General features: G+C 47.0%; 6 protein-coding genes across 6 annotated transcripts; 3 read left to right on the top strand and 3 right to left on the bottom strand.

Moving 5' to 3' along the window:
- Positions 1-326: 326 nt before the first annotated feature.
- On the bottom strand, positions 327-4467 carry BDCG_03550 (rab). Its single transcript, XM_045419182.1, has 5 exons — positions 4387-4467; positions 4042-4318; positions 3894-3958; positions 3728-3762; positions 327-3600 (listed from the first exon to the last, which is right to left on the bottom strand). Exons 2-5 carry the CDS (start codon positions 4102-4104, stop codon positions 2732-2734), a joined length of 1032 nt encoding a protein of 343 aa, XP_045275561.1. The 5' UTR covers positions 4105-4318; positions 4387-4467; the 3' UTR covers positions 327-2731.
- BDCG_03551 (D-xylulose reductase A) lies at positions 428-1749 on the top strand (the record flags this gene model as incomplete). The annotated part of the gene is made up of 3 exons (XM_045419183.1): positions 428-448; positions 607-729; positions 820-1749. 3 exons carry the CDS (start codon positions 428-430, stop codon positions 1747-1749), a joined length of 1074 nt encoding a protein of 357 aa, XP_045275562.1.
- Positions 4468-4842: 375 nt separating the features above from the next.
- Positions 4843-6491, top strand: BDCG_03549 (uncharacterized protein; the record flags this gene model as incomplete). The annotated part of the gene is made up of 2 exons (XM_045419181.1): positions 4843-5126; positions 5204-6491. 2 exons carry the CDS (start codon positions 4843-4845, stop codon positions 6489-6491), a joined length of 1572 nt encoding a protein of 523 aa, XP_045275560.1.
- A 435-nt stretch (positions 6492-6926) lies between these two features.
- BDCG_03548 (microsomal epoxide hydrolase) lies at positions 6927-8811 on the top strand. Its single transcript, XM_045419180.1, has 3 exons — positions 6927-7691; positions 7863-8216; positions 8312-8811. Exons 1-3 carry the CDS (start codon positions 7326-7328, stop codon positions 8483-8485), a joined length of 894 nt encoding a protein of 297 aa, XP_045275559.1. The 5' UTR covers positions 6927-7325; the 3' UTR covers positions 8486-8811.
- Positions 8812-8876: 65 nt separating this feature from the next.
- On the bottom strand, positions 8877-14248 carry BDCG_03547 (uncharacterized protein). The gene is made up of 2 exons (XM_045419179.1): positions 12589-14248; positions 8877-12384 (listed from the first exon to the last, which is right to left on the bottom strand). The coding sequence occupies exons 1-2, from the start codon at positions 12646-12648 to the stop codon at positions 9457-9459; spliced, it is 2988 nt and encodes a 995-aa protein (XP_045275558.1). The 5' UTR covers positions 12649-14248; the 3' UTR covers positions 8877-9456.
- An 856-nt stretch (positions 14249-15104) lies between these two features.
- On the bottom strand, positions 15105-16165 carry BDCG_03546 (uncharacterized protein; the record flags this gene model as incomplete). The annotated part of the gene is made up of 2 exons (XM_045419178.1): positions 15105-15586; positions 15976-16165. 2 exons carry the CDS (start codon positions 16163-16165, stop codon positions 15105-15107), a joined length of 672 nt encoding a protein of 223 aa, XP_045275557.1.
- Positions 16166-17427: the final 1262 nt, after the last annotated feature.

The raw sequence follows: 17427 nt of genomic DNA, 5'->3' as shown, positions 1-17427 counted from the left end.
TGCAGAAAATGACGTCAACAGTACTCATCAACATGAAGTACCTGCTCTAATGTATTAATGGGCGAAGGTGCGAATTACATATAAAGAGGGAGTTTAACCAAGCATTACGGCAGCTGGTAAAGATAAATATTCCGAGGCGGACAAAAATAGCTATAAACACAAACATCAAACCATGGTAAGTTACAAAATTAATGCTCCATCTCAACGCTGCCAATGCAAGTGCGTCATCCTGCCCACTTTTCCCCGCAAAAATGATTGAGTTTAATCATTCAGCTTTCTGTCTACTGTACTCTTGATCTGTATACATATTATACATATTATACTCCCCTTCAATTCATTTCTCCCACTTGTATATATAAATTTAATTGTATTTAAATTTGGTTTGCCAATACAACGTACATATTAACACTCACCATATCGAACAAGCATGCCTAGCGAACCCCCACAGGTAGGTTCAAATGTCAGCCTGCGTATAGAACGCAATCGAACGGCTTATTGTTGCATTCCCTCCACGGATCCATTAGATTTCCTTATAATAACATACTTTTCTATTCTACCTAATGATACGAGGCGGCGTGCTAATTAGAAACGCATTACGGGGTGTAGAACCTCTCCTTCATCCTCGAAGGCATAAAGAAAGTCTCCTATAAAGATAGACCCGTCCCGGCCATCAAAGACCCTCACGATGTGCAGGTCCACGTCAAATACACCGGTATTTGTGGCAGCGACGTACGTCCAAAGCATACATGCCTCCTTTCAACTAAGCCTCAAAAAGAAAATAAAAGCACGTAGCACAACTCTCACTAAGTCAACCCACAGGTCCACTACTGGGAACACGGCTCCATCGGCCCCTTCATCCTAACTTCCCCCATGGTCCTCGGCCATGAATCCAGCGGTATAGTCACCTCCATCGGCTCAGCCGTCACAAGCCTACAACCAGGCGACCCCGTCGCGCTCGAACCAGGGATTCCCTGCCGCCGCTGCGAGCCCTGTCTCAGCGGCAAATACAATCTATGCCTCCGTATGGCCTTCGCCGCCACGCCGCCCATCGATGGCACGTTGGCCAAATACTACGTCCTCCCCGAAGACTTCTGCCACAAGCTACCCGAGAACGTTGGGCTCGACGAGGGCGCGCTGATGGAGCCGCTCAGCGTTGCTGTACATATTACAAAGCAGGCGCGTGTGCAGCCGGGTCATTCTGTGGTTGTATTTGGCGTGGGGCCCGTGGGATTGCTGTGTTGTGCGGTTGCGAGGGCGTTTGGGGCATCGAAGGTCATTGCGGTTGATATCCAGCCGGCCCGGTTGCAGTTTGCGGCCCAGTATGCGGCTACGGGTGTCTATGAGCCGGCTAGGGAGGAGAGTGCGGAGAAGAATGCGGAGCGGCTACGGGTGCAGCATGGGCTGGGTCGCGGGGCGGATGTAGTCATTGATGCGTCAGGGGCGGAGTCATCTGTGCATACGGGTATCCATGTGCTCAAGACTGGCGGAACGTATGTGCAAGGGGGGATGGGGAGGGATGTGATTTCGTTCCCGATTATGGCGGTTTGCACGAAGGAGGTGGATGTTCGTGGTAGTTTCCGGTATGGTAGTGGTGATTATAAGTTGGCGCTGACGCTGGTGGGGGAGGGGAAGGTGGATGTTAAAAAGTTGGTGACGGGGATGGTAGCATTCGAGGAAGCGGAGAAGGCGATTCTAGATGTGAAAGGAGGGAAGGGGATTAAGACACTCATTCGTGGTGTGGAGTATTGAATTATTGTTGGGTTGTAGTAGAGAAAACGCGATCAATGGTATCTCGCTTTTTTCAAAATTTCAGCACACTTTCTCAGGTCGTTTTCACGCATTTAAATATGATCCCAGGCGCAATGAATAGGCATTGATATTTCTCTATTCGCTTCACTTGCTCTGTCATATGTCTAAGTAGAAATCCGTTCAACAAGTCAATGTAAGATAGAACCTACACGGTTTCCCCCCGACCCGGTTCCTAATCGTTAATTATTGATTAAATATATGTGGCTATGGACTGTACGGCATGTTGGCATGATCATTGGGCGACGCATGAAAGAAAAAGGGTATTGACATAAAAAGTGACAACAGTAGAAGAAGAAGAAGAAGAAGAAGAAGTGGCATGGAAGGCAAAAGCGAATGGCATCCTATCCCTGACTCCGGATAAGTTAAAATGAAAACAAGTAGTACATTGTGATAGTGGCAATGATAGTGGCAATGAGGTAGTGAGAATAGGGAGAAGCTATGAAGATGAAACGTACAAGTGCAAATATGGCGTATTTTCAGAGTCATTGGTGGATGGTTCTGTGTATTAGTGTGGAGCGAGTGCTTGGTGCAAAATGCAGATATGCAAAGGTAAATGACGGGTACCATGCGGTGTAGCGTGCGTACAATATAGTGCTGAGGAAAGCAGAATACAGGTGTGGCGGATATGCAGATAATTGAAGAAGAAAAAGGAAAGCAAGGAGGATAAGAAGAAAGCATCATCAATATCGGAGAAGTAGAGATCGGTATAGACATCGGATGCGTAAAGAGTAAAGGAGGAAGAGGTAAAATGAGATGCCGGGAGAGTTCAGGAGGGAACGCAATCGAAGTATGGGGACGGATGGGTTAGCAGACCAACGGCATGTCATGTCCAAGCCGGGATTTCTGCCCTGAGCTAGTCCACACCAGGTAGAGGACCGTGAACTTCCAACAGGATTACCTACTCCACAACAGCCGCGGAATATTAACAACATCTACCCCTCCTCGTATTCGATCCGCCCAGCCTAAACACATCCTCCCACTCCCTCATTCCTGCTGCCCATCCACTCCCCGCTCCGCGGCTCCGCGTTTTCCTTCTCCGCATCTGCGTCATAGAGTCATCGATCGTGATCCCGCTCCGCACGCTACCTCCATCGCTCGTACCAGTACCATACATTCCCCCATCCCCGTACTGAATACCACTCTGAGGATCATCAGGGTCTATCTCGCCCAATTCGATTTTAGTGAGGATAATTCGCGCAAGCCTGTTAAAAAGTTCGTCCACATTATCCCCCGTTAAAGCCGATACTTCCACTGCAACGGGTATATTCGATTTCGCCGCCCACCGCGACGCTTCTTCTAACGCCACCTCGCGCCCTTCCGCAGTTATCGTGGCGGTCATCCTCGTACCCACTGGCGGCCCGTTGATGGATCGCAGTGAACCTCCACCAGATTCGAAGGAGAACGGAACCTGTTTGCTCGATGTACTTGACGGTGTCGGGGGTGGACGCTGGAAGTCATCGCCGTAGTCCCCTCCGCCCAGGGACATCGTGTCTTGGGAAAGAAGGTCGCTTTTGTTTCCGGCCAGGAGGATCGTTAGATTCGAGGAAGCAAGTGCTCTAGCATCCATGAGGAAGGTTGGGAGGGCGGAGAAGGAAGCATGTGATCCGACGTCGTAGATAAGGATTGCGCCGGCAGCCCCGCGGTAGTACGAACGCGAAACGGAGCGGAATCGCTCAGTACCTGCTGTATCCCATAGCTGTAGTTTTATCCGTTTCCAGCGTGAGCCGGTTCCTATCTTTACAATTTTTGACGAGAATTCGACGCCGATTGTTTGAGAGGAGAGCACGCGCCCTGTAAATCCGTGGTTTTGTTAGCTGATGAAGTTCAGTGGGTTTCTATAAAGTTGAGAAGCGCTGAGGATAACGTTGCGAGTGGGGAGGAAGTGTGAAAGAGCTAAAGGAGGTAACGGGGTGCATACACTCATTTTTCACAAAACGATGTAGGAGGCAAGATCTAGCAGATGCATGCAATACGTCAGCAACTATGCTTTTAGATGATCTTAATATATAGAGGCCTGAATTGGTATGGAAGTTGGCGTATCAGGGTTAAATTTTTGGGATCAATGAACGGTAAGGAGAACAGACTTTCCAGCGCCGCTTGGTCCAAGTAGAATCACCTTCGCTAAGTAATCGTACATGCTATCAAGCTCCTTCAAAACACCCCGAGTGTGATTAGTATCGGAACATTTGCAGAAACCATCTGGCCATCAAGGCGCATGTGGTGTCCTCATACCTGATGTCGCTCTGGGAGAGAAGACGCAGAGGAGGCATTTGACAGCCGCCTGTGACGCGCCATGGCGTCTCTGCCAACAGCTAGAACAGCAGCGGAATGGCCGTGGCAGGAGGTGATTCAGTGGAATACGTGTTGAATGCGTCGGCGGGACCTGTTGCAGTGTCTTGAAGCCATTGCACGCACATTCATATGATTGATATGGATGCAGTAGTTTGTGGCTAGTGCGGGATTGATCCGCAGAACGAGGCGCAGTCCACCGCCAAGAGTGCCGAGGTAACTTAAAAATCGCTAGTTAGCCTCCTTTTTATTATGACAGCTCTCCATAAACTGTTGAGGGTTTCGCACGAGATCTTCTCCTGGATAATCCGTATAGATCATAGACTGCATGCTTCTTTCAACACGTTGTCTTCTGTCTTTTCTGGCATTTGTTTCCTGAGTAATTGGCCTTTTGAACAAATTCCAGAGATCGATAGACCTCGGCACATCAAGCGCAAAGAAGGGTGCAAATACTCGTTATCGACACGAGAGGGACGCGTGAGATTGTTGATGCCTTGAGGCAAAAGCCTTTGGCTTTGCTGATTTTACATCGAATTCGGATCCATTATCTGCCGTCTCGGCCAGTCAAGATAGAGGCTGAAATTGTCATTTGCGGCGGCGATGTTACGAAGGACCAGGATATAAAGCTCATACAGATATCGCTCGTTTTGTCTTCTATCCCAGTCGTCCTTCTCGTTGCATTCACTAATTTTTCCTCTGTCTATCGCTATACTACATTCGAAGTAGCCGGGGCAAATTGCAAGCATGCCTTTGTCTCTGCTTCAAATTCCGACCTTCCCGTCATATACGGGACCACATCAGGTTGGCACTACAGAGTTTGAGATTCCCGTCTCTTCTCTTGAATCGCCGGCACCTCATCCAAAATCAGATATATCTCTGTCCACAATTCTGTTCCGGGTATTCTATCCTGCAGATGATGTTGACTCTGCATCGAAACCTGTCTATTGGCTTCCGGATCCGCAAGGCACCTTTACTGGTGGATTGGCGGAATTCCTAGGAGCGCCAAAACGGCTATCGAATATATTAGGGTACGGTAAACCAATCCTCTTATAATCATTTATGAGGTTTGATTTTTCTGCGTTCTAATTCTTCACAAATATGTCAGACTACTCCCAAATACAATCAAGTGGACGAAGATGCCAGCATATAGAGATGCGCCCCTGAAATCCTCCACGCTCCCTTCAAAACGTTGGCCTGTTATGGTCTTCTCCCATGGCATCGGAGGATCGAGGTATATGTATAGCTATATCCTTGGCTGTTTGGCCAGTTATGGTATTGTCGTCATTGCCCCCGAGCACCGCGATGGAAGCTGTCCCATCTCTCTTATCCGAAACGCCCATGGCCGGGTTACCGAAAGAGTGCCATTTCAACGCATCAAGCACATTTTCGAGCCGAGCATTCTTCATAAGCGACATTCCCAGCTGCGCATCCGACTCTGGGAATTAGGTCTCGTGCACGATGCCCTTCTCAAGATGGATGCTGGCATGGAAATTAAAAATTTTGCCCAAATGCAGGGTGCAAAAGCTCCCGTATTCGCTTCTAGCCTTGATATCCATCTTCCCAGCAGTATCACGTGGGCGGGCCATTCATTCGGCGCCGCAAGCGTCGTCCAATTTATCAAGTCCATATACTGGGGCCGTGTCGGTGATAAGGACCCAGCATCGACCTCGTCGGAACCACACTTCTCGCAATACCGCCCCCTGTACCAACCTCGACCAGATAGCAAGATTGTTTCACAGGTGACGCCAACATCACCCCTTATCCTCCTCGACCTCTGGAACCTCCCATTGCTGGGGGATGATGTAAAATGGCTATGGGAAAAGCCTCTGCCGTGCTATGCGGGCTCACCTAAAGATCACCTACGACAGCCAAATGTTTTGGCTGTCCTGAGCGACGAGTTTTTCAAGTGGAAAGCTGGTCTGAAGGCTACTCGATGTGTGCTCTCTCCCCACCCAGTACCCGGCCCTACCAGCCAGGACACAGCCGAACATAGCAAGCGACAGCCCAGGGTCTTCTACACCATTAACTCAGCCCATCTTAGCCAGTCAGACGTCGGCCTTTTATTCCCTTGGGTGATGCAGAGATGGGCTAAAGCCCAAGAGCCCGAGCGAACGATGCGCCTGAATGTAACTGCAATTATACAGATGCTAAGAGAATGCGGCATCCCATTTGATCTGCATGAGGACGTGAAGCATGCCTTGGAAAATGTGGCAGATGTTACCGTCGACAACGGCAATCCTGGGGTTCAGAACGGGGATGATGGCAAACCAAGCCAATTCTCTCCGAGTATTTTCGCAACACATGGCTCTGTTAGGGGCTGGTTGCCTGTTTCTTTAACAGATGATACGCCGCCTGTTGCGGAATTTGAGGTGCGGAGTCCACCCAAACTTTGAGTGGACTTGGCGTCATTCTTGATGATACTTTTTATATTCTTTGGATTCAGATATTATACCAATATTATTATTATTCTACTATGTTGAAGACTTTTAGTCGGGATGGGCACTCAATCATGGCAGTGTGGAAAGGGCAGGGCAGCTCAGTTCTAACGTTGAGGTGAACATTAGGTTCGCCACCATTTCTGGCTCTGTAGGGATTTTGGATTCATGGTGAAGCAGTTTCAGAAGTTTAGAGTGTGATCTGATCTACATTATAGGAGAATTTATACTATGTACAGTACATTGTTAGTAACGTTGGTAAAAGACCCATGTGCAATAATTTCGGCTAAAAATGTTCTCTTGGTATTCTAGTCCCTGGCGATTGGATTTGATATCAAAACGCGGGGTACGCTATTGATATACAGTATATTTCTTCCACAAATGACGCCGGAGAGCTATGTAAACCATCCAAGGTTCTACAGGGTCAAATTATTTTGGAGATATTTTGAGAAACATCACCAATGCATTCGTGGTATTAATTTCATCTGAGCTGCAAACCAAAGCTGAAAGCAACTGATGTCGAGCAGTTGCAGCCAGCTAGCAGAGTTAAATAAAAGATTTACTGCCAATCGGTTCCATCGGTCCCATCGGTCCCATTTGAGAAACCTTGGAAAGATCCACATAGCAAGTGAGGGGTATAATTCAATCCAATATGGAATCGGGATCACATCGTTTCCTTGAATGATCGGTCACTTTCCTACCCACTCTCTCCAGGATATCCTTGTATACATTTGTTCGTCTCCAGCATCTGTCACAGCACCACTTTAATAATAATAGAAGAAGAACTCCAGAATGGCAGTGTCAAAGACAGTCAAGGTCCCTCATCTGAGTGGCATCGCCGCAGGATACAAACTTTCCAGTGACACATACGACGCCTCAAAGCCCACCTGTGTGATGATCAACTCCATGTGCACGACTGCCTCGCTGTACACTAACCAATTCGAAAATAAGCAGCTCACCAGCATCATGAACCTCCTTGCCATCGAGCCGTTAGGACATGGAGCCACCAGCTCGCCCACAGATCACTTCACATACTGGGACTCGGCAATCATGGCGCTGCAGGTGATGGAGGAGCTCGGAATTCAGAAAGCGTTCGCACTGGGGACTAGCCAAGGTGGATGGATTGTGACGCGCATGGCGCTGTTGGCTCCTGATCGGGTATGTTGTTTGGGGCCTGAACCGGCGAAGCTGTCCCAGCTTTTGCTCTCCTTTCCAGAATTCCTTGACGTTCCGACGCGCCGCCACGAGGAGGGAACATGACCCGAGCAAGCACTTAAGATAGACAAAAAAAAAAAAAAACCATATTAATATGCCTTCTTTTCCATACAGATTCTTGGGATCATGCCCCTAGGCACGTCAATGGACTATGAATCGGAAGTCTCGAGGACAAAGGGATGCTGGGACCCGGCTACCTCCCTAACACCCTTTTACGAGAATCTGAACAGCGTCACAGAAACGCCCGATTTCGTAATAGACGAAGTCTGGTGTGGGATGGTAGCCAGTGTTGGATTGGGCGAAGGCGCAGATGCTGAGTTGGTCGAATTCTGGATAAACACTGTGCGGAGCGTCTATTCTGGCGACGAGGGGAGAAGGAAGGCGCGTATGGCGTTGATATGCCTTATTAGCAGAGACGGGCTGCTGCTTCGACTGAGGGATGTTAAATGCCCTGTTTACTGGCTACAGGTACGTATTATTTGCCTCTTTGCCTCTTATCTATCTCCTCTTTTTACAATCGCCATGAAAGAAACCCTGATGTTAATGGAGGGAAAAATGAACAGGGCACCAAAGATATCCCTTTCGGCACAACCTATCCCCAGGAGCAAATAGAGCTCTTTACGGGCTCGAGGGAAAAGAAACTTATATTGGTCGAAGGAGGCGCGCACTATCTCAACGCAACCAGTCCAAAAGAGGTAGATGAAGCCCTCATCGAGATGGTCAACAAGTATAAGTAATAAAGAAATCTTCATCGACGTGACAAGCACTATCACTCGAGGAACATGTGCTCAGCAGGAGTTAAATTTCAAGCTTCCGTTTCGGAATTGGAAGAGAATTGGGAGGCTTGGCACCTACCCTCTTCGGTGCTTACGAGAGTGGCGCGAGTACTGAGTACCCATGGCTTCCCTGGATCTTTTAAGAAATATACAGATTATTTACGGAGTACATTTTATATCGTAAAAAATAAGCCCTATTTTGCAACTGTACTGCATTTGTTCTGATATTAATGTGCCGTCACTCTAAGCCAGGGGTGGTCACCTTGTCTGCGTGATCACTAAATTTATTTAGTTCAAATAATTCTTCTTTTAGTTGAGTATGGAAATGTTTCGTTCATAAGCCACACCTAGTTACCTCAAAAAAGAAAATGTCAAACTCAGTGCTGGTGTCCGCTCACAATCTTCTGACATTCATAATATAAAAGTAAACTACTATTGTCACATAAGTGGGAAAATATCCTGTCCTCTCAAAAACGCCAAACAAAGAGCGGGAATAAAACATTTTCTCATAGTTTTCTCATAAAAGTCATTTCAGCATCCAATTCGTTTCCCCTTAAAACATCCCTCCACATAGGAATTCTGCGGAGAAATGGAGTGGCTCCAAAATAAAGAAGGACAAGATGGAAAAAAAGGAGGGGCATAACTGAGAAAAGAGGGGTAAATCGTATCATACCGTCCTCGCAAAACACCTTGAAGGACGCTCTACGTTGGCGAGATATATCCTTTCCTTCGCCAGATCAGATAGCCACAACATGAAAGATAGCGCATTATTTCGAAACTGCTCAAAAGAAATTAAAGATTAAAAATGAAAAATAAAAGAATTGGGAATTGGGAATCTAAAATATAAAATATTTAAAAAAAAAAAAAAAAAAAAAAAAAAAAAAAAAAAAAAAAGAAGAAGATTATGGTAGCAAAATGGACCAATTTTTCTTTCAATGATGCCGCTCATGGAGATAGACAATAGTCGTCCATCCCGCGCAGCAAGTTTTAACCATCCGATGCGCACACCAGCAGCACGTCACCGTGAAATTATTGGAGGATGAAGAGCTGGACGACGAGGGCCGGGAACCTCGGGGTGATTTATTATCCAGTGCATTATTGGATGCTCCTGAGCTAGTTTCAGTGAAGGTACTACTGCTCCCGCCACCATGCGCAGCGAATCCACTGCGTGCCGTTGGGTGCTGTGCTTGATGGGGTGGACTGTGGCTATCGTCGGCGATCAGGGGCTCGAGGTGTGGGGGCCCGTTGGGGAAGGCAAGTTTGGCATAGACGTCTGATGGCATGTCGTGCCAGTACCTACACTGGCAACAGATCACGAACATCTTGGCAACAGGCGTCCCCCTCCGCGCTGGACGTTGAGAAGCGACTCGGCCATTTCCAACATGGTTGGCGAGGCTTCGTCGGTTGGATGAATCTGGGCGCGGGTCGAAGATTGGCCCTGGATGGGTTTGGTGGTGACGTTCGGGGGTTCTTAGAGGGAGATCGCTGGATGCCAGTGCATCGGTGGCTGGTTGCTTTGCGGAGGGGAATGTCGAGATTATCGGCGTTGTTTGGGATGAAGATAGTGTAGGCGATGCGTGGCCGGGGGTAGATTTGTGAGTGAATCGCTCTTTCCATGGTTCATGGAGTACTTGGATTTTACTGATGTCGACTGAGATGGAACGTTTCTTCTTAGGTGTCTCAGTGCCGTTGCTTGAAATGCTCATGGTTTCCACACCACTCGCAGAACTAGGGCGAGTGCTGGCTGGAGTGGGGAATACTCCACTGTTGCGCTTTGGGGATTTTGGGGGGATTTTGATATCGCTTGACATCTCGTTGCTGGCAATGGCGATGAGGCTGAACTGTCTGGAGGACGCACTGGGAGGCCGTGATGTGGCTTGTGATCTGAGGCCCCCTGGGTAGGGTAACTTGGAAGCCGTCTTTTTATCTGTGTCCTGTTTCCTCTGCAACTCATTTGATCCAGATACCAACGCTTTGGGCTGTTGTTTAGATTTACCGGTAGCGGTTGTCAGCTTGTTTTTCAGCGAATACCTTCGACCGAAACTTGTCGAACTCTTCTCCTTCTTTCTCTCATGTCTCAAGATCCGCGAGAAAGAGAAACCTGATTTTCCGTTCTTAGCTTTGGAAGAAGTATCAGCATCTTCCTGAGTGGCTATTTGCGCGGATTCCAGGGCATTTTCATCGTCTTGGTTATTAAGAGGTGGTCCGGCTAAAGGGGAAGATTTAAATGGGACGTCACGATTTATTACTTTTGGTGATGTTCGCATGGAGTTCTCACGCTGTTTGACGGTAGGAGCAGTTGCCACTAGTTCCATGTTATCGGGGTCAATAATCGTTGGGGTTTTCAAGGTATCAATTGGATCGGCGGGGAGACTTGTTGGTGTGGTATTAGGGGAAGAAGATCCAGATTGGACCTGCGGAAAATCCCCAGCAATCCCTATGTCTTCAGGAGCGACATGCCAGCTGGCTGGTGTGAGAGAAGGATCTGAGTGAGCAGCATGGCTTTTGAATACCCCGTTAGAGCCATAGTTATATTCGTAAGGGCCGCTGGTTTTGAACTCGTCGATGTCCCCGTTCACTGATGTCTGGGGAGGTTCATGACCCGGACCGCGACGTTTTAAAGAGAGTCCGGCAACGCGATCAGAGTTTGTTAATATCTCACTCCATGAGTGTCTCCGTCCATGCTTCCGTTGACTCACTGGGGGCGTGTGCGTTGTTTTTTGTGGTGACCTGAGAGGAGGTATGACTGAAATAGCTGGTGGTTGTTCTTGTGGTTCACTGGAACCGCTTGTGCCATTAACAGAATTTTGAAGGGTAGGTGCTTCATGATGAAGTTGGCCAGTTGTGTTATGTGGAGGAGGAATCTTCTCCTCAGGCTGGACAACTGTAATTCGCGAGCTATTGCGCGGACTTGGGGGGGAGATCCCCGTGGTAGAATGGAAATGACTGCTTGTAGGCGTAGATGGCACACTTTTCTCCGTTTTTCGGCCAGATGGTTTGCGATTTTCATTCTCCTTATTTGTGGAAGCTCTACGTAATGAATACATATGGGGCTCGTGTTCAGCTTTGAGAGACCGACGTTGGAGCTTCTTTCCGTTAGAATTTGATAATCGGCGGGTAAGCTCCTGACTCCAAGATGATCTCGTAGGCGGTGTATTGGTGTTCTGTGGGGAAGGATCGCTGGATCGAAACGCCTTCGCAGCGGCACGTAGATCAGAATGTTTCTTAGCCATATGAAGGTGGCGTCTTGGCTTATTTGACGGAGACGAGGGCATGGGTGACGGTGAGTTCGAACCGGTAGCACGAGATGAGGTCTTATAATATTCTGGGTCCGGGGTTATTTTTCCTCCAAAACGCTGCGGCAAATGGCCTGTGAATAGAAGCTTGGTAGACTCCGGTGGATCATTCGCCGTTTTATCCGCTCCTACATCAGGGGGTGAAGTAGCAGGGACAGTTTCATCTCGGGCAGAATCATCCTTCGACGTGCTATTAGACCAAAACCCCAAAATTGATGGAGCAGTTGACGAGCGTGGGAGAATGCTTCTAATACTTGACGCTCTGCTGGGTGTCTTGCTGGGCGGCTTTTTGGTTAAACGTCGCGGCTCATTGAATGAGCTTCGCTCGGGTTTCTTGGCTTCATGTTTTGATGACCGTTCGAGCTCTTTCTTTTCTTTGGCGATTCGTTTTAATTCCTTCTTTCTTTCCTTCCTCTCTTTGTCCGTCTTCCAGGAGGGAGAAACACAAATCTCAGACCGTTCATCTGCTTGGGTGATATTATTGACTCCATTGGCTACGTTTGTCGAGTTTTGATGAGCTTTGCTGGACTCATCAAGGTTTACTTGAGAGAGCGCGTGTGTGGCCTGATCATGGTTGTCAGCATATTTCATAAAAGCACGCAGAGCATTTAAAAAAATGTGTTTTTCATGGTTTTTCTACGTGTGCGATCGAGAAGTACGCTACGAAACTAGAACTATTTTCGTGAGACCACCTTTGTGGTGCATGGAATATTGATTCGTGCAAAGTTTTATGCTGGGTTAATTCTGTAAGGACTTTGTACCACTCACCTCATCATTTGCATTCACTGCCTTTGGCTCGCCTGCAATTACGGAGTTTAAAGACTCCATTCGATATTGCTCACATACCACACCGGGCGCGATTTCAGTTTATGACATTCACCGTTGCTTATTACGCGCTATGAAGTTGTGCGCGTCACAGCAGTTGGTGGCCGACCTGGGGATCCCAAAGAACGCAATGAAGGCCCCCTCAACACCCCAATCGCGAGTCCAAAATGCAAACGTCTGCTCCAAATATGTGTCGTAGCAAGAAGTCACACCTGTTTAATTAAAACGTGGTGGGGAACCGAAGGCTCGAGGTGTGGAAGACGCAACAAACCGTGCGGTTGCGTGGTGGAAGGTCAATAGAAGGGTGACAAAAGAAACAGCGGAGCAACAACTGAAATAGCTCAAAGTAGCACCATCAAAATGCAAAACTATGCCCCGGTGGTGTGAAGATTGCCAAATATGGAAAGACAGTAATTTGGGATATGTGAAAAACGAAGCAACAGATAATAGAAATTGACCCTTTTTGCACAGCAAGCCGAACAACAACAAAAGTGAATCAAGCATTGAAAAATACCAAATACCGGCAAGGAATTTGTTGTACCATGCGTTTGCTATATTTCATGAGGGCTAAAAGATTTCCGAAGCCTACCCAGAAATGGACAGGACGGTAACAAAGATGGTGATTGATATATGCATGAACTGAGAAGGACAGCGGACGGGAAACTCTTGGGAAGACAGGCAAGTTGCCAAAATCTCCGAATAGCGCGGGGAAGGTGAACCGACTATGTTTAAATAGCAGCAAAGGAACCGAGGAATAACCCCGCAATGGTGTTGCTTGTAGCAGGTTGTAGTTATACTCTTTTAAAGATAGAGAAAGAAGGTTAACCGGGGTCAGGCCATGAAGAAGGACAAGTTATAACATGAAGAGCAACGCCATGAATGTGAAACTCCTCCAGGGGACTCAGGATGAAACGTAAAGGCCCATGTCTGCTTTCTTCGAAGCTTCGAGGCTGAGAGGCACAAGTTCGACACGAAAGGGGAGCAAACGGGATGGCGTCAGATCGGGATTTCCTGCTGGAGATCGAATTCTTGTGTTCTGCATATAAACACAGCCCAAGCAGTTGCAAATCGCAACCCGCATCCCACAGACAGGACAGGAAGACAGCCGCCAAGTCACATGTTGGCGGCCTAGTCAGTTAATGTCTCAGGACTGCAGACAGGGCTTACTGCGTAGACGATTTGACAACGGGATTGGGAAGCTCAGAGTGTGCCAACATGTGAGTGTCCAACCAAATGCAGCCCACGCATGAAAATAAAGCATGGCTTTCTTTGGACACTAGTTAGTTACATGAGTTAGGGCCAGGCTTGGTGCAACAAAGGCCGGCCCCAAGAGGCCAGCGAACAATTCAATACGACAGCCACGGCGCATTGTTATGATTCCTGTTTATTTGCCCCCCGCTCGGACTGGCAAATGATTTGACTCGCGAAAAGAAGAAACGCGCTTGGGCAGGCAAGGTCTCAAAGATAAGATGCTGCACAAACCAAGGGGCGGACCAGGTTGCCATTGACAGGGAGAGAGAAACATATAGTCTGCTGACGTTTTCGAAGTTGAAACAGAGTTACTCAAGGTACAGAAAGGCTTAATAGAGTTTTGTTAAGCTTCCACTGCAAAGTCCAACGGAAGAAGTGGAGCCAGCCTCCAAGGGGCTTTTTTTGTCAAGCCCAAGATGAAACCAACTGAGCGAGAGCCTTTCAGTTTATCTTTAAAGCCACCGTCATATCATCTGCAGAAGCCCAGGATAAATACAACACTAAGAGACACCTGTTCTTTGAATCCAACTAGGAAGAACGGGGTGGCAAGATGCCCCAACCGCAACGGTGGGTTTTTTCTGTCGTGTCGAGGATGTGCTACAAATGACCGCTGACAAGATCCCGTACCCGTCCCGTCCGTCATCCCGCCTGCTTTCTGCTTTGTCCCGCTAATATTAAAAGACACAGTAATATCTTATATGTATAGTATGGTGCACAGCGGCAGAATCACATCTCTGTATCTTGATATCTCTGTACTTGGATATTTTACAGTTCTCTGATTGCTCTGTGAGCCCTGTCAGAATCTGCTGCAATGTTTTCTGCTTTCTCATTGATTCATGATACATGATCTACTGAATTGATGCACTGCTTCATTTTCTCTCTCTTTCTTCATATCATGATATATCTTCTGTCTGTTTTCTCTCTGTTATACTGTCTTTTACTTGATTACCTCTCTTTCACTTGATTACCTCTCTTTTCTGAATTCTCTCTGTCATGTCTCACTCTGCTCTATCTGTACAGTGCATGAATTTGATTTAATAGTAAAAGTGAACTGAAGAGGATGAAAAAATAAAATATTAAAAGGACGAGCTCATGAGAGAGGGGAGATATTGAAAATGACTGCAAAAAAGAAAGAGTAGTGAGTGAATACAAACTAAACATTAAGTAATAGAACACTCTCACATCTGATCCTCGCATTTCAAGAACATTTAGATAATCCCCATAGCAGTAGTAGATGTATGGGATTCAAAGGGCTTTTTAGCCCAAGGTTTCTCATACTCATCCAACGAATCCTCTTCCCCGGAGACAATTACTGGCTCACGTCCATATCTATCATCGTCATCATAGTTTTCATCCTCGTCCTCGTTGTACCCGGCAGCGGCTACAAGAGCAAGGACTCTATGCAATTTCCATTGAAGGTCAAGGAGCTTCAAATCCGGCAGTGGCAGGGATTCGGGGTCTTCAGTTGTTAGAGTTATCACCTGTCCAGATGAAATAAGCTCATTGGCTTCACAGTTGAAAAGGCGAATGTTTGGACGCTCGCCATAAACACACTCTCGACCACCCTGTCCAAGGTTGGCAGGGAATGACGGAGGTTCAACAGTAAACTCCTGGCTCGGATCCTCAGGAAGCGCAGCAGTTGAAAGTCGCAGACTATCCAGGCTACTGGGGCACAGCCAAAAGAATTTGACTGTCAGAGATTTTTTATCATTTGATATGGATAACGGCTGCAAAGCAAACAACTGCTTATCCCAGTACGCGTGCACATGTGGAGTGTCAGGAAAAAGAGGTTATACACTACTGAACGCCACCAACATCATATTACTACAATATTTCTCATCATCATCAGCTTACTACAACGCTCGTCTAATACTCGCTTATGCTAGCTCTCTTGGCTCGCACATATATTTTACTATAAATAGCTCTATCTTTTGTATGAAATAGATATATTAGATAGTGCATGGATAATATAACAAGCAGATCTTGATACACATAAGATTCATATGTCTCCAACATATTCATCCGTGACACCCAATCCGACAGGAGCTAATAGCAATAAATTTTCTGTTGTTTCTGTACTCTTCTGCGTAACAAAATCTTGTAGTTCGGAAATTTTTGATTGGTCCCAAAAAAGCGAAAGAGTCCGCCAGAAGTAGGTAATCTGGTGCAATCTCCGGTGGCCCAAGGAGTAAGGTATGATATGGCAAGCGTTGGTCGGCTCCGTTGCCTTGGTCAGGACACAGGTCTTATCTCGCTTCCGGCACTTCATTGTGGTCGGATGGTTAGCTGGTAATGTCAGCTGGAAATATAGGCTGCTGGAGATCACGTACTAATTCCGTAACTTTTTTGGAGGAAGATCGGGTCGTGGTGGGGTCAGATCGAGGTGAGGAAGACTCAATTCTTCTTCGCTTTCTACATGGACTAGGGGCGCTTTTGGACGGTGTGGTTCTCAACTCTTGGGTTGGTTGGTGTACTTGGTCCAGACTTAGGCGTGGAGCTTGTCGACCGTTGGCCAGTCCCTAACAAAAAACATGTCAGCTTTCAAAGCCAGTAAAGCTACCTGGAGTTTACCTTGGCGATACGTATATAAAATCTGGAAAATATGAGAAGGGTCTTTTTCAAAACTAGAGGTGAGGTCGGCAAGGCGTTCTATATCAGACAACCAAATACAACTCCAAACTAGTTCGTTGAGGGGAAGCCATGTGCCTGGGTCAGCACCAGCGTTAATTTCCAGTTCTCTCATTGCTCTAAGGATGGACCCAATTAGTTTTACACGCTCCGGGTCGTGAAACTCAGAGTCTGGACCAACCACTGACGACTGGCTCCATACTGTCGATTCGAACGTTTGGTGTTGGGAAAGTACGCTAATTTTGGCGGGGGTGTACGGAGTACTTGAAATGTAAGCTAAAAGACTGAGGTATGGTATGCTTCATTGCTTGTATATGCTTTTTCTTTGAGAATGATGGACATGTTGGTTCATTATCGAGAAAGCTAATCTAAACTAGAAGCTGGCAGCTATTGAAACCCCCTCCTGCCTTGCCAAGATCATACTAATAACATAACATTAATATCTAGATGACTGCTTTTCATGATCATTATTATTATATATCGTTCTTCCTGTCTCTATAACTAAACATGCACTCAGATGTTCCAACAAAAAATCTAGGTGGGTTATGTAATCCGAGAAGTCCAACCACGTGATACTAGACCCATACCTAACTTTACCTACTAGAGGGATCCTGCAGCGCCAAGTCGCATGAAATATTTAGTACGCACGGCCTTCCTATATAGGCATAGATGCCACGATTCGGCGCTGCTGTGGCATAGGCCTTGTAAATATTGTATTCATCTAATTGAAAACCTCTTGTATGCCGGGTAATGGATATAATAATAATCCGTCACTGTAATAAGCAGCTGCAGCTGCCACTGCCACTGCTGCCGCCACTGCCGCTGCCGCCGCTTGTACAGTTATTTTGAACTCCAATAATAGTCTTTCATATTGATATCAGCCGCCCGTTCCATACACCCATT

Source organism: Blastomyces dermatitidis (assembly GCF_000003525.1).
Source record: "Blastomyces dermatitidis ER-3 genomic scaffold supercont1.3, whole genome shotgun sequence".
Classification (NCBI taxonomy): Eukaryota; Fungi; Ascomycota; class Eurotiomycetes; order Onygenales; family Ajellomycetaceae; genus Blastomyces; species Blastomyces dermatitidis.
The sequence above is the reverse complement of the archived record's forward strand: the minus strand, read 5'-3'. Positions and strand labels throughout refer to the sequence as shown.